This window comes from Mobula birostris, chromosome 6 (genome assembly GCF_030028105.1).
Source record: "Mobula birostris isolate sMobBir1 chromosome 6, sMobBir1.hap1, whole genome shotgun sequence".
Classification (NCBI taxonomy): Eukaryota; Metazoa; Chordata; class Chondrichthyes; order Myliobatiformes; family Myliobatidae; genus Mobula; species Mobula birostris.
The window spans coordinates 97,415,051-97,432,213 of record NC_092375.1 but is presented as its reverse complement, the minus strand read 5'-3'; the positions used below and the strand labels follow the sequence as shown (position 1 = coordinate 97,432,213).

Here is a 17,163-nt window from a genome sequence, read left to right as displayed (position 1 = left end):
TGAGATGAGTATGATGTGTGGTAGTGAGATGAGAAATATATATGGTAGTGAGATGAGTATGATCTGTGGTATTGAGATGAGATGATTATGATCTGTGGTAGAGAGGTGAGTATGATCTGTGGTAGTGAGATGAGATGAGTTTGATCTGTGGTGATGAGATGAGTATGATCTGTGGTAGTGAGATGAGTATGATCTGTGGTAGTGCGATGACATGAGTCTGATCTGTGGTGATGACATGAGTCTGATCTGTGGTGATGAGATGAGTATGATCTGTGGTACTGAGATGTGTACAATCTGCGGTAGTGAGATGAGTATAAGTATGATCGATTGTAGTGAGGTGAGTATGATCTGTGGTAGTGCGATGAGATGAGTATGTTCTGTGGTAGTGCGATGAGATGAGTATGATCTGTGGTAGTAAGATGAGTTTGATCGGAGGTAGTGAGATGAGGTGAGTATGGTCTGTGGCAGTGAGATGAGTATGGTCTGTGGCAGTGAGATGAGATGAGTATGATCTGTGGTATTGAGATGACTATGATCTGTGGTACTGAGATGAGTATGATCTGTGGTACTGAGATGAGATGAGTATGATCTGTGGTAGTGAAATGAGTATGATCCGTGGTAGTGAGATGAGAATGAGTATGATCGATGGTAGTGAGATGAGTATGATCTGTGGTAGTGAGATGAAATGAGTATGGTATGTGTTAGTGAGATGAGATGAGTATGATCTGTGGTAGTGAGATGAGTTGATTATGATCTGTGGTAGTGAGATGTGATGAGTATGATCTATGCTGGTGAGATGAGATGAGTATGGTCTGTGGTACTGAGATGAGATGAGTATGTTCTGTGGTAGTGAGATGAGATGAGTACGATCTGTTGTAGCGAGGTGAGTATGATCTGTGGTAGTGAGATGAGATAAGTATGATCTGTGGTAATGAGATGAGTATGATCTGTGGTGATGAGATGAGTACGATCTGTGGTAATGAGATGACTATGATCTGTGGTAGTGAGATGAGTATGATTATGATCTGTGGTAGTGAAGTGAGTATGATCTGTGGTAGTGAGATGAGTATGATCTGTGGTAGTGAGATGAGTATGATCTGTGGTAGTGATATGAGATGAGTATGATCTGGTAGTGAGAAGAATTGATTATGATCTGTGCTAGTGATATGAGTATGATCTGTGGTAGTGAGATGTGATGAGTATGATCTGTGCTAGTGACGTGATGAGTATGATCTATGGTTGTTAGATGAGATGAGTATGATCTATGGTTGTTAGGTGAGATGAGTATGAACTGTGGTTGTTAGATGAGTATGATTTGTGGTAGTTAGATGAGATGACTATGATCTGTGGTAGTGAGTTGAGATGATTATGATCTGTGGTAGTGAGATGAGATGAGTATGATCTGTGGTAGTGAGATGAAGTGAGTATGGTCTGTGCTGATGAGATGAATATGATCTGCGGTAGTTAGATGAGATGAGTATGATCTGTGGCTGTGAGATGAGATGAGTATGATCTGTGTTAGTGAGAAGAAATGAGTATGATCTGTGTTAGTGAGATGAGATGAGTATGATCTGTGGTGATGAGATGAGTATGATCTGCGGTAGTGAGATGAGGTGAGTATGATCTGTGGTAGTGAGATGTGATGAGTATGATCTGTGCTAGTGACGTGATGAGTATGATCTGTGGTTGTTAGCTGAGATGAGTATGAACTGTGGTTGTTAGATGAGTATGATCTGTGGTAGTTAGATGAGATGACTATGATCTGTGGTAGTGAGTTGAGATGATTATGATCTGTGGTAGTGAGATGAGTATGAGCTGTGGTAGTGAGATGAGATGAGTATGATCTGTGGTAGTGAGATGAAGTGAGTATGGTCTGTGCTGATGAGATGAATATGATCTGCGGTAGTTAGATGAGACGAGTATGATCTGTGGCTGTGAGATGAGATGAGTAGGATCTGTGTTAGTGAGATGAGTATGATCTGTGGTAGTGATATGAGATGAGTATGATCTGTGGTTGTGAGATGAGATGAGTATGATCTGTGGTGATGAGATGAGGATGATCTGCAGTAGTTAGATGAGATGAGTACGATTTGTGATAGTGAGATGAGTATAAGTATGATCGATGGTAGTGAGATGAGTATGATCTGTGGTAGTGAGATTGGGTGAGTATGATCTGTGGCAGTGAGATGAGATAAGTATGATCTGTGGTATTGAGATGAGTATGATCTGTGGTAGTGAGATGAGTATGATCTGTGGTACTGAGATGAGATGAGTATGATCTGTGGTAGTGAAATGAGTATGATCCGTGGTACTGAGATGTGATGAGTATGATCTGTGTTAGTGAGTTGAGATGATTAAGATCTGTGGTAGTGAGATGAAATGAGTATGGTCTGTGGTGATGAGATGAGTATGATCTGCGGTAGTTAAATGAGATGACTATGATCTGTAGTAGTGTGATTAATGAGTATGTTCTGTGGTAGTGAGATGATTATGGTCTGTGGTAGCGAGATGTGATAAGTATGATCTGTGTTAGTGAGATGAGTATGATCTATGGTTGTGAGATGGGATGATTATGATCTCTAGTACTGAGATGAGATGAGTAAGATCTGTGGTAGTGAGATGAGATGAGTATGGTCTGTGGTGATGAGATGAGTATGGTCTGTGGTAGTTAGATGAGATGAGTATGATCTGTGGTAGTGAGATGAGTATGATCTGTGGTAGGGAGATGAAATGAGTATGATATGTGCTGATGAGATGTGTATGATCTGCGGTAGTTAGATGAGATGAGTATGTTCTGTGGTAGCGAGATTACTGAGTATGATCTGTGGTAGTGAGATGAGATGAGTATGGTCTGTGGTGATGAGATGAGTATGGTCTGTGGTAGTTAGATGAGAGAACTATGATCTGTGGTAGTTAGCTGAGATGTGTATGATCTGCGGTAGTTAGATGAGATGAGTATGATCTGTAGTAGTGAGATTAATGAGTATGATCTGTGGTAGTGAGATGATGATGGTCTGTGGTAATGAGATGAGATAAGTATGATCTGTGTTAGTGAGATGAGATGAGTATGATCTGTGTTAGTGAGATGAGTATGATCTATGGTTGTGAGATGAGATGAGTGATCTGTGGTAGTGATAAGAGTATGATCTGTGGTAATGAGATGAGTATGATCTGTGGTAGTGACATGAGATGAGTATGATCTCTGGTAGTGAGATGATAGTATAATCTGTGGTAGTGAGATGAGTATGATCTCTGGTAATGAGATGAGTATGATCTGTGTTAGTGTAATGAGATGAGTATGATCTGTGGTAGTGAGATGAGTATGGTGTGGTAGTGAGATCAGATGAGTATGATCTGTGGTAGTGAGATGAGATGATTATGATCTGTGGTACTGAGATGAGATGAGTATGATCTGTGGTAGTGAGATGAGATGAGTACGATCTGTTGTAGCGAGGTGAGTATGATCTGTGCTAGTGAGATGAGATAAGTATGATCTGTGGTAAAGAGATGAGTATGATCTGTGGTAGTGAGATAAGTATGATCTGTGGTGATGAGATGAGTATGATCTGTGTCAGTGAGATGAGATGAGTATGATCTGTGGTAGTGAGATGAGATGAATATGATCTGTATTAGTGAGATGAGATGAGTATGATTGTGTTAGTGAGATGATAATATAATCTGGTAGTGAGATGAGTATGATCTCTGGTAATGAGATGAGTATGATCTGTGGAAGTGAGATGAGTATGGACTGTGTTAGTGAGATGAGATGAGTATGATCTGTGGTAGTGAGATGAGATGATTATGATCTGTGGTACTGAGATGAGATGAGTATGATCTGTGGTACTGAGATGAGTATGATCTGTTGTAGCGAGGTGAGTATGATCTGTGCTAGTGAGATGAGATAAGTATGATCTGTGGTGATGAGATGAGTATGATCTGTGGTACTGAGATGAGATGAGTATGATCTGTGGTACTGAGATGAGTATGATCTGTTGTAGCGAGGTGAGTATGATCTGTGCTAGTGAGATGAGATAAGTATGATCTGTGGTAGTGAGATGAGATGAGTATGATCTGTGGTGATGACATGAGTATGATCTGTGGTGATGACATGAGTCTGATATGTGGTGATGAGATGAGTATGATGTGTGGTAGTGAGATGAGTATGCTCTGTGGTAGTGAGATGAGATAAGTATGATCTGTGGTAATGAGATGAGTATGATCTGTGCCAGTGAGAAGAGTATGATCTGTGGTAGTGAGATGAGTATGATCTGTGGTAGTGAGATGAGATTAGTATGATCTGTGGTAGATGAGTATGGTCTGTGGTAATGAGATGAGTATGGTCTGTGGTGATGAGATGAGTAAGCTCTGTGTTAGTGAGATGAGTATGAAATGTAGTGAGATGACAGTATGATCTGTGGTGATGTGATGAGATGAGTATGATGTGTGGTAGTGAGATGAGCATGAGTATGATCTGTGGTAGTGAGATGCGATGAGTATGATCTGTGGTAGTGAGATGAGTTGATTATGATCTGTGGTATTGAGATGAGTATGATCTGTGGTAGTGAGATGACAAGAGTATGATCTGTGGTGCTGACATGAGTCTGATATGTGGTGATGAGATGAGTATGATTTGCGGTGATGAGATGAGTATGATTTGCGGTGATGAGATGAGTATGATCTGTGGTAGTGAGATGAGGTGAGTATGGACTGTGGTAGTGAGATGTGATGAGTATGGTATGTGGTAGTGGGATGAGATGAATATGATCTGTGGTAGTGAGATGAGATGATTATGATCTCTGTTACTGGGATGAGATGAGTATGAACTGTGGTACTCAGATGAGTTGATTATGATCTGTGGTGATGACATGAGTATGATCTGTGGTGATGACATGAGTCTTGTCTGTGGTGATGAGATGAGTATGATCTGTGGTACTGAGATGAGTACGATCTGTGGTAGTGAGATGAGGTCAGTACGATCTGTGGTAGTGAGATGAGATGAGTATGTTCTGTGGTAGTGAGATGGGTATGTTCTGTGGTAGTGAGATGAGTATGAGCTGTGGTTGTGAGTTGAGATGAGTATGATCTGTGGTGGTGAGATGAGTATGATCTGTGGTAGTGAGATGAATATGATCTGGGGTAGTGAGATGAGATGAGTATGATCTGTGGTAGTGAGATGATAGTATAAGCTGTGTTAATGAGATGAGTATGATCTGTGGTGAGATGAGATCATTATGATCTGTGGTGATGAGATGAGTTTGATCTGTGTTAGTGACGTGAGATGAATATGATCTGTGGTAGTGAGATGAGTTGAGTATGATCTGCGGCAGTGAGATGAGTATGATCGGTGGTAGTGAGATGATGTTAGTATAATCTGTGGTAGTGAGATGAGTATGATCTGTTCTAAGAGATGTGTATGATCTGTGGTAGTGAGATGAGATGCATATGATTTGTGGTAGTGAGATGGGCATGATCTCTGTTATTGAGATGAGATGCGTATGATGTGTGGTAGTGATATGCGATGAGTATGATCAGTGGTTTTTAGATGAGATGAGTATGATCTGTGGTAGCGAGATGAGTATGATCTGTGGTAGTGAAATGAGGTGAGTATGGTCGGTGGTAATGAGATGAGTATGGTGTGTGGTAGTGAGATAAAATGAGTATGATCTGTGGTAGTGAGATGAGTATGATCTGTGGTGATGAGATGAGTATGATCTGTGGTAGTGAGATGAGTATGATCTGTGGTAGTGAGATGAGTATCATCTGTGTTGATGAGATGAGTATGATCTGTGGTAGTGAGATGAGATGAGTATGATCTGTGGTTGTGAGGTGAGCATGATCTGTGGTAGTGAGATGAGATGAGTATGATCTGTGGTTATTAGATGAGTATGACCTGTGGTAGTGAGATGAGAATAGTATGATTTGTGTTGATGAGATGAGAATGATCTGTGGTAGTGAGATGAGATGAGTATGATCTGTGGCAGTGAGATGAGATGTGTATGATCTGTGGTAGTGAGATGAGATGAGTATTATCTGTGGTAGTGAGCTGAGTATGATCAGTGGTAGTGAGGTGAGTATGATCCATGGTGATGAGATGAGTATGACCTGTGGTAGTGAGATGAATATGACTTGTAGTGAGATGAGTATGATATGTCGTAGTGAGATGAAATGAGCATGATCTTTGTTAGTGAGATGAGATGGGTATGATTTATGGTGATGAGATGAGTATGATTTATGGTAGTGAGATGAAATGAGTATGATCTGTGGTAGTGAGATGAGATGAGTATGATCTGTGGTGATGAGATGAGTATGATCTGTGGTAGTGAGATGATGTTAGTATAATCTATGGTAGTGAGATGAGTGATGTGTGGTAATGAGATGGGCATGATCTGTGGTATTGAGATGAGATGCGTATGATGTGTAGTAGTGAGATGAGATGAGTATGATCTGTGGTTGTTAGATGATATGAGTATGATCTGTGATAGTAAGATGATGTGAGTATGTTTTATGGTAGTGAGATGATTATGATCTGTGGTTATGAGATGAGTATGATCTGTGGTAGTTCGATGAGATGGGTATGATCTGTGGTGATGAGTTGAGTATGATCTGTGGTTGTGATATGAATATGAGCTGTGGTTGTGAGTTGAGATGAGTATGATCTGTGGTGGTGAGATGAGTATGATCTGTGGTAGTGAGATGAGTATGATCTGTGGTAGTGAGATGATGTTAGTATAAGCTGTGTTAATGAGATGAGTATGATCTGTGATGATGAGATGAGTTTGATCTGTGTTAGTGACGTGAGATGAATATGATCTGTGGTAGTGAGATGAGATGAGTATGATCTGCGGTAGTGAGATGAGTATGATCTGTGGTCGTGAGATGATGTTAGTATAATCTGTGGTAGTGAGATGAGTATGCTCTGTTCTAATGAGATGAGTATGATCTGTGGTAGTGAGATGAGAATGAGTATGATCCATGGTGATGAGATGAGTGTGATCTGTGGTAGTGAGATGAGATGAGTATGATCTGTGGTAGTGAGATGAGTATGATCTGGGGTAGTGAGATGAGATGACTATGATCTGTGGTAATGAGATGATGTTAGTATAAGCTGTGTTAATGAGATGAGTATGATCTGTGGTGAGATGAGATCATTATGATCTGTGGTGATGAGATGAGTTTGATCTGTGTTAGTGACGTGAGATGAATATGATCTGTGGTAGTGAGATGAGATGAGTATGATCTGCGGTAGTGAGATGAGTATGATCTGTGGTCGTGAGATGATGTTAGTATAATCTGTGGTAGTGAGATGAGTATGATCTGCGGTAGTGAGATGAGTATGATCTGTGGTCGTGAGATGATGTTAGTATAATCTGTGGTAGTGAGATGAGTATGCTCTGTTCTAATGAGATGTGTATGATCTGTGGTAGTGAGATGAGATGCATATGATTTCTGGTAGTGAGATGGGCATGATCTGTGTTATTTAGATGAGATGCGTATGATGTGTGGTAGTGATATGCGATGAGTATGATCAGTGGTTTTTAGATGAGATGAGTCTGATCGGTGCTAGTGAGTTGATGTGAGTATGTTCTATGATAGTGAGATGAGTATGATCTGTGGTTGTGAGATGAGATGAGTATGATATGTGGTTGTGAGATGAGATGAGTATAATCTGTCGTGGTGAGGTGAGTATGATCTGTGGTGGTGATATGAATATGAGCTGTGGTTGTGAGTTGAGAAGAGTATGATCTGTGGTGGTGAGGTGAGTATGATCTGTGGTAGTGAGATGAGTATGATCTGTGGTAGTGAGATGAGATGAATATGATCTGTGGTAGTGAGATGAGTATGATCTGTGGTAGTGAGATGAAATGAGTATGATCTGTGGTAGTGAGATGAGTATGATCTGTGGTTATTAGATGACTATGATCTGAGGTAGTGAGTTGAGATGAGTATGATCTGTGGGAGTGTGATGAGGTGAGTATGATCTGTGGTAGTGAGATGAGTATGATCTGTGGTACTGAGATGAGTATGATCTGTGGTAGTTAGATGAGTATGATATGTCGTAGTGAGATGCGATGAGTATTATCTGTGGTAGTGAGATGAGATGAGTATGATCTGTGGTAGTGGATGAGATGAGTATTATCTGTGGTTGTGAGATGACTATGATCTGTGGTATTGAGATGAGGTGAGTATGATCTGTGGTAGTGAGATGAGTGTGATCTGTGGTAGTGAGATGAGTGTGATCTGTGGTATTGAGATGAGTATGATCTGTGGTAGTGAGAGATGTTCTGATCTGTGGTTGTTTGATGAGTGTGGTCTGTGGTAGTGAGATGGGTATGATCTGTGGTTACTAGATGAGTATGATCTGTGGTAGCGAGATGAGTATGATCTGTGGTAGTGAGATGCGATGTGTATGATCTGTGGTTATTAGATGAGTATGATCTGTGGTTATTAGATGAGTATGATCTGTGGTAGATGAGATGATTATGATCTGTGGTGATGAGATGAGTCTGATCTGTGGTTGTGAGATGAATATGATATGTGATAGATGAGATGAGAATGATCTGTGGTAGTGAGATGAGATGAGTATGATCTGTGGTAGTGAGATGAGATGAGTATTGTCTGTGGTTGTGAGATGTGTATGATCCGTGGTAGTGAGATGAGGTGAGTATGATCTGTGGTTGTGAGATGAGTATGATCTGTGGTAGTGAGATGCGGTGAGTATGATCTGTGGTGATGAGATGAGTATGATCTGTGCTAGTTAGAAGAGGTAAGTATGATCTGTGGTGATGAGATGAGTATGATCTGTGGTGATGAGATGAGTATGATCTGTGCTAGTTAGAAGAGGTGAGTATGATCTGTGGTTGTGAGATGAGGTGAGTATGATCTGTGGTTGTGAGATGAGTATGATCTGTGGTAGTTAGATGATTTGTGTATGATCTGTGAGCCGGGTCCATCACAATTTGCAATTTGTGCTCTGTGTTGAAGCTCCTTCACTTACCAGTTTTTAACTATCATAGCATGACTACGACTATGAATATGACTAACAGTATGTAACCGTGCATAGCTGCTGCCTTCAACATTCAGCATATTGATTCAACACAGCCAGGTGAGGTGTAGAATTTTTTTGATGGTTAAAGCTCCCTGTTTCCTATCAAGGGAGTCAGTGACAGAACAATGCAGTTTGGATACAGGCCGTATATGTCAACAAATTTCTGCCAACCACGCTGCCCTCCCAGCTCATTCCTATTTCCTCTGTTCCCCCTTTATGCCTCCAAGGTCCACCCCTTCATGTACCCATCCAAATGCTTCAGAAATGATACTGCAGGTACCTGCAGGCCATTCAGTATGCTCACTTCCTCTGCCAGGTTATTAACATTCTCACTTCCCTTGGCAGAGTATTCAATATACTCACTTCCTAGTTCATGAAAAAGTTGCCCTTAAGGTTCCTTCTCAACCTTTACCTTCAAGTTGTGCTCACTTGTTTTGGAGACGTGTACAGGTTTCCCCTGCCACCCGAAGGTAGAGTGTTCATATGAAACAGTTGGTAATCCGGAATGTCGTAAAGTGAAGAAGGAATTACCATTTATTTGCATTGGAAAATTTTGTGAGCGTTCGCAGACCCAAAAATAACCTACCAAATCATGCCAAATAACACATAAAACCTAAAATAACAGTAACATATAGTAAAAGCAGGAATTATATGATAAATACATAGCTTATACAAAGTAGAAATACTTTTCCTCAATCATTGCCTGAACTGTTCTGCGTAGCGAAAATTTCACGCAAGCGCCGTCGGCAAAAACACAGAGCAAGCGCTCTCCAGTAACTTTTAAGCTATGAAACTGCCAAATCATACCAAATAACACATGAAAATACACAGCCGATATAAAGTAGAAATAATGTATGTACAGTGTAGTATCACTTACTGGAATTGGGTCAGCGTCGGGCACACTGATGATGATGTGTTAGACTGAGTCGGAGTTTGGGTGCTGCAGTGGCCCCCACCCTCCAGGCAGCGACCCGATACATTACCGCGAAGCATGCAGGGGTCCAGCGGTAGCCAGGAGGCACACAGCACATCTTTAAGAAAAAAGCCGAAATAAACAATCTAATTAATTAGGTTGTTTATTTCAGCTTTTTTCTTAAAGATGTGCTGTGTGTCTCCCGGCTAGTGCTGCATTCTCTGAGAATCTGTATCTGTCCGCGGCCTGGGGGTTGGGGTGGTGGGACACTGGGGTGTCATCTCGTCATCTGTTTCCATTAGAGCAGGCAGCTCATCTCCAATGACTGCCTGCCTCGATGTCGAAGGTCGAGGTTCGTTGTCTGCTGTGTCTGATGTGGAAGGCTTGCTTGACTGCTGAGCCTCGCGCGTTTTTCTGTCATACAGTTTTTTGTAAGCACTCAAACCATCCTGCAATTATCCCCTAAACCTACATACCCTTTCAAAATTAAAGTCGTACTTTATCATTACTCTTTCAGTTTCGGTTGTTATCCTCTTCCAATTGCATCAGCTCTTCATCTATCAGTTCTTGGTCATGGGATGCCAAAACCTTTTCAACATCATCTTCGTCAGCTTCCACAAGCCAAACTCACTTTCGTCCTCACTTCGTTCACTACGATCGAAACGCTTAATTATGTCTAGTTTTCCGCTAAGTGTAACACCCTTACGAGCTCTTTCAGGCTTTTCCAATATGTTAGAACTCATCTTGCAAACGGCTGCTCACAGGCATGTGTTTAAGCAATGCCGGCTAGAATGCCATTCCGAATCCTGGGGAGGGTGGCTGCTTGGGGCGCGCGACGCGCTGCCTTTTAGCGCGCGCTGCTTTTTTTTTCCGCACGCTGCTTTTTTCATAGCAGTGAAAACACTTTCTGTTAGCGAAAACAGGGTACTAATGTAGGTCTTTCGTAACAGTGAGGTTTCGTAAAGCGAAAGTTCGAAAAGCGGGGCACACCTGTATCTTGCTAAACCTTGAAAATTGGTACTGTTTTCATTGTCTTTGAACATCATAACTTTGCGAGTTAATTTACAGCAATGACAGAGTCCCTGTAATTGAAGATTGTCTCTATTCTCAGGACCCGAACAGGCTGCACTATGATTCTGCTGAATTGCAGTTGTTTGAAAATATTGAATGTGAATGGCCCGTGTTCTGGACTTACCTCCTCATTGACGGAGTGTTTAGAGAAGATAAGGTGCAGGTAGGAAGGGGCATGTGCACTCACTGGTAATGTGATAAACACATTTTAATGATAAATGTAACCTCCAGTGCACCATCATTGTATTTATATATTGTTCTATAATGGTGTGGTGAGTAACGACAAGAGGAACTCTATCAGTGTGAAGGGGTGACCGTGGGGTGGTGGGTAACGACAAAGTGAACTCTATCGGTGTGAAGAGTTGACTGTGGGGTGGTGGGTAACGACAGAATGAAATCTATCAGTGTGAAGGGGTGACCATGGGGTGGTGAGTAAGGACATGATCAACTCAATTAATGTGAAGGGGTGACCATGGGGTGGTGGGTAATGACAAGATGAATTCTATCAGTGTGAAGCGGTGACCATGGGGTGGCGGGTAAGGACAAGGTGAACTCTATCAGTGTGATGGAGTGACCATGGGGTGGTGGGTGAGGACAAGAGGATCTCTATCGGTGTGAAAGGGTGACCATGGGGTGGTGGGTATCGACAAAGTGAACTCTATCGGTGTGAAGGGGTGACCTTGGTGCGGTGAGTAACGACAAAATGAACTTGATCAGTGTGAAGCGGTGACCACGGGCTGGTGAGTAACGACAAGAGGATCTCTATCAGTGTGAAGGGGTGACCATGGGGTGGTGTGTAACAACAAGATGAGCTCTCATCAGTGTGAAGGGGTGACCATGGGCTGGTGTGTAACGACAAGATGAACTCTCATCAGTGTGAAGGGGTGACCATGGGCTGGTGTGTAACGACAAGAGGATCTCTATCAGTGTGAAGGGGTGTCCATGGGGTGGTGTGTAACAACAAGATGAACTCTCATCAGTGTGATGGGGTGACCATGGGCTGGTGTGTAACGACAAGACGAACTCTCATCAGTGTGAAGGGGTGAGCATGGAGTGTTGGGTGAGGACAAGATGAACTCTCACAGTCTGAAGGGATGACCATTGGGTGGTGGGTAATGACAAAATGAACTCTATCGGTGTAAAGGGTTGACTGTGGGTTGGTGGGTAACGACAAGAGGAAATCTATCAGTGTGAAAGGGTGACCATGGGGTAGTGTGTAAGGACAAGATGAACTCTATCAGTATGAAGGGGTGACCATGGGGTGGTGTGTAACAACAAGATGAACTCTCATCAGTGTGAAGGGGTGACCATGTGCTGGTGAGTAACGACAAGAGGATCTCTATCTGTGTGAAGGGGTGACCATGGGGTGGAGGGTTACAAGAAGATGAACTGTATTAGTGTGAAAGGGTGACCGTGGGGTGGTGGGTGAGGACAAGATGAACTCTATCAGTGTGAAGGGGTGACTATGGAGTGGTAGGTGAGGACAAGGTGAACTCTTACCGGTGCGAAGTGGTGACCATGGGGTGGTGGGTAACGACAAGATCAACTCTATCAGTGTGAAGGGGTGAGCATGGGGTGATGGGTGAGGATGAGATGAACTCTCTCAGTCTGAAGGGATGAGCATTGGGTGGTGGGTAATGACAAGATGAAATCTATCAGTGTAAAGGGGTGACCATGGGTGGTGAGTCAGGACAAGATGAACCCTATCGGTGTGAAGGGGTGAACATGGGGTGGTGAGTAAGGACATGATGAACTCTATCAGTGTAAACGGGTGACAATGGGGTGGTGGGTAATGACAAGATGAAATCTATCAGTGTAAAGGGGTGACCATGGGTGGTGAGTCAGGACATGATGAACTCTATCAGTGTAAACGGGTGACAATGGGGTGGTGGGTAATGACACGATGAACTGTCTCGGTGTGAAGGGGTGACCATTGTGTGGTGGGTAACGACAAGTTGAACTCTATTGGTGTGAAGAGGTGACCATGGGGTTGTGGGAAAGGACAAGATGAACTCTTATGACTGTGAAGGGGTGACCATGGGGTGGAGGGTAACTACAAGATGAACTCTCTCAATTTTAAGGGGTGACCTTGGTGTGGTGTATAACGACAAGAGGATCTCTATCGGATTGAAGGGGTGACCATGGGGCGGTGGGTAAGGAACTGATGAACTCTATCAGTGTGAAGGGATGACCATGGGGTGGTGGGTGAGGACAAGATGAACTCCATCGGTGTGAAGGGTTGACTGTGGGGTGGTGATAACGACAGGATGAAATCTATCAGTGTGAAGGGGTGACCATGGGGTGGTGAGTAAGGACAAGATTAATCTCAATTAATGTGAAGGGGTGACCATGGAGTGGTGGGTATCGACAAGAGGAACTTTATCAGTGTGAAGAGGGGACCATGGGGTGGTGGGTAACGACAGGAGGATCTCTATCAGAGTGAAGGGGAGACCATGGGTTGGTGAGTAACGACAAGAGGATCTTTATCAGTGTGAAGGGGTTACCAAGGGGTGGTGGGTAAGGACAAGATGAACTCTCATCAGTGTGAAGGGGTGACCACGGGCTCGTGTGTAAGGACAAGATGAACACTCATCAGTGTGAAGGGGTGACCATGGGGTGGTGGGTAACGAGAAAATGAACTCTATCAGTGCAAAGGGTTGACCATGGGGTAGTGGGTAACGACAAAATGAGCTCTATCAGTGTGAAGGGGTGACCATGGGCTGGTTGATAACGACAAGATCAACTCTATCAGTGTGAAGGGGTGAGCATGGGGTGGTGGGTGAGGACGAGATGAACTCTCTCAGTCTGAAGGGATGAGCATTGGGTGATGGGTAACGACAAGATGAAACCTATCAGTGTGAAGGGGTGACCATGTGCTGGTGGGTAACGACAAGAGGATCTCTATCGGAGTGAAGGGGTAACCATGGGGTGGTGAGTAACGACAAGATGAACCCTATCGGTGTGAAGGGGTGACCATGGGGTGGTGAGTAACGACAAGATGAACTCTATCAGTGTGAAGGGTTGACTGTGGGGTGGTGGGTAATGACAAGATGAGCTCTCTTAGTGTGAAGGGGTGACCATTGTGTGGTGGGTAACGACAAGTTGAACTCTACTGGTGTGAAGAGGTAACCATGGGTGGTGAGTAACGACAAGATGAACTCTACGGTGTGTAGGGGTGACCATGGGGTTGTGGGTAAGGACAAGATGAACTCTGTCGGTCTGAAGGGATGAGCATTGGGTGGTGGGTAACGACAAGATGAAATCTATCAGTGTGAAGGGGTGACCATGTGCTGGTGTGTAACGACAAGAGGATCTCTATCGGAGTGAAGGGGTAACCATGGGGTGGTGAGTAACGACAAGATGAACTCTATCGGTGTGAAGGGTTGACCATTGTGTGGTGGGTAATGACAAGATGAACTCTCTTAGTGTGAAGAGGTGACCATTGTGTGGTGGGTAACGACAAGATGAACTCTACGGTGTGTAGGGGTGACCATGGGGTTGTGGGTAAGGACAAGATGAACTCTGTCGGTCTGAAGGGGTGACCATGGGGTGGTTGGTAAGGGCAAGATGAACTCTGTCGGTCTGAAGGGGTGACCATGGGGTGCTGGGTAACGAGAAGATGAACTCTGTCAGTGTGAAGGGGTGACCATGGGGTGGTGGGTAATGACAAGATCAACTTTATCAGTGTGAAGGGGTGAGCATGGGGTGGTGGGTGAGGACGAGCTGAACTCTCTCAGTCTGAAGGGATGAGCATTGTTTGGTGGGTAACGACAAGATGAACTCTATCAGTGTGTAGGGCTGACAGTGTGGTGGAGGGTTACGAGAAGATCAACTGTATTAGTGTGAAAGGGTGACCGTGGGGTGGTGGGTGAGGACAAGGTGAACTCTTTTCGGTGTGAAGGGGTGACCATGGGGTGGTGTGTAACGACAACATGAACTCTGTCGGTGTGAACGGGTGACCATGGAGTGGTGGATAAGACAAGGTGAACTCTATTGGTGTGAAGAGGTGTCCATGGTGTCGTGGGTAAGGACAAGATGAACTTTATCAGTGTGAAGGGGTGACCATGAGGTGGTGGGTAACGAGAAAATGAACTCCATCAGTGTGAAGGGTTGACTGCGGGATGGTGGGTAACGACAGGATGAAATCTATCATTGTGAAGGGGTGACCATGGGGTTGTGTGTAAGGACAAGATGAACTCAATTAATGTGAAGGGGTGACCATGGAGTGGTTGGTAACGACAAGAGGAACTTTATCAGTGTGAAGAGGTGACCATGGGGTGGTGGGTGAGGACAAGATGAACTCTTACCGGTGTGAAGTGGTGACCATGGGGTGGTGGGTAAGGAGAAGATGACCTGTTATCAGTGTGAAGTGGTGACCATGGGGTGGTGGGTAAGGAGAAGATGACCTGTTATCAGTGTGAAGGGGTGACCATGGGGTGGTGGGTAAGGACAAGATGAACTCTGTCGGTGTGAAAGGGTGACCGTGGGGTGGTAGGTGAGGACAAGATGAACTGTATCGGTGTGAAGGGATGTGCATGGAGTGGTGGGTAACGAGAAGATGAACTCTATCAGTGTGAAGGGGTGACCATGGAGTGGTGGGTAAAGACATGATGAACTCTATCATTTTGAAGGGGTGACCATGGGGTGGTGGGTAAGGACAATGCTGAACTCTTATCACTGTGAAGGGGTGACCATTGTGTGGTGGGCAAGGACAAGATGTACTCTTATCAGTTCGAAGGGGTGACCATGGGGTGGAGGGTAACGACAAGATGAACTCTCTCAATTTTAAGGGGTGACCTTGGTGTGGTGAGTAACGACAAGATGAACTCTATCAGTGTGAAGGGGTGACCATGGGGTGGTGGGTAAGGACAAGATGAAATCTATCAGTGTGAAGGGATGAGCATGGAGTGGTTGGTGAGGACAGGATGAACTCTCTCAGTCTGAAGGGATGACCATTGGGTGGTGGGTAACGACAAAATGAACTCTATCGGTGTGAAGGGTTGACTGTGGGGTGGTGGGTAACGACAGGATGAAATCTATCAGTGTGAAGGGTTGACCATGGGGTTGTGGGTAACGACAAGATGAACACTCTCAGTTTTAAGGGGTGACCTTGGTGGGTGAGTAACGACAAGATGAACTCTGTCGGTGTGAAGGGGTGACCATGTGCTGGTGTGTAACAACAAGAGGATCTCTATCGGAGTGAAGGGGTAACCATGGGGTGGTGAGTAACGACAAGAGGATCTCTATCTGTGTGAAGGGGTGACCATGGGGTGGTGTGTAACGACAAGAGGATCTCTATCGGAGTGAAGGGGTAACCATGGGGTGGTGTGTAACGACAAGAGGATCTCTATCTGTGTGAAGGGTGACCATGAGGTGGTGGGTAAGGAAATGATGAACTCTGTCAGTGTGTATGGCTGACCGTGGGGTGGAGGGTTACGAGAAGATGAACTCTATTAGTGTGAAAGGGTGACCGTGGGGTGGTTGGTGAGGGCAAGGTGAACTCTTTTCGGTGTGAAGAGGTGACCATGGGGTGGTGTGTAAAGACAAGATGAACTCTATCAGTGTGAAGAGGTGACCATGGGGTGGTGGGTAACGACAAGATCAACTCTATCAGTGTGAAGGGATGAGCATGGGGTGGTCGGTGAGGACAGGATGAACTCTCTCAGTCTGAAGGGATGACCATTGGGTGGTGGGTAACGACAAAATGAACTCTATCGGTGTGAAGGGATGAGCATGGCGTGGTGGTTGAGGACGAGATGAACTCTCTCAGTCTGAAGGGATGACCATTGGGTCGTGGGTAACGACAAAATGAACTCTATCGGTGTGAAGGGTTGACTATGGGGTGGTGGGTAACGACAGGATGAAATCTATCAGTGTGAAAGGGTGACCATGGGGTGGTGAGTAAGGACAAGATGAACTCTATTAATGTGAAGGGGTGACAATGGAGTGGTGGGTAATGACAAGAGGAACTTTAACAGTGTGAAGGGGTGACCATGGGGTGGTGGGTGAGGAGAAGGGGAACTCTATCGGTGTGAAAGGGTGACCATGGGGTGGTGGGTAACGAGAAGATGAACTCTATCAGTGTGAAGAGGTGACCATGGAGCGGTGGGTGAGGAGAAGGTGAACTCTATCG

The 17,163-nt window shown here is 44.3% G+C and overlaps 1 protein-coding gene across 5 annotated transcripts in view; it reads left to right on the top strand.

Moving 5' to 3' along the window:
* Positions 1–17,163, top strand: part of LOC140199215 (phosphorylase b kinase regulatory subunit alpha, liver isoform-like) — a 213,253-nt gene that overhangs the window by 74,185 nt on the left and 121,905 nt on the right. For all 5 annotated transcript variants that reach the window (XM_072260901.1, XM_072260902.1, XM_072260903.1 and 2 more), the window contains exon 11: positions 11,071–11,193. In XM_072260901.1, coding sequence (XP_072117002.1) covers positions 11,071–11,193 — 123 coding nt within the window. The remainder of the gene's footprint in view (positions 1–11,070; positions 11,194–17,163) is intronic.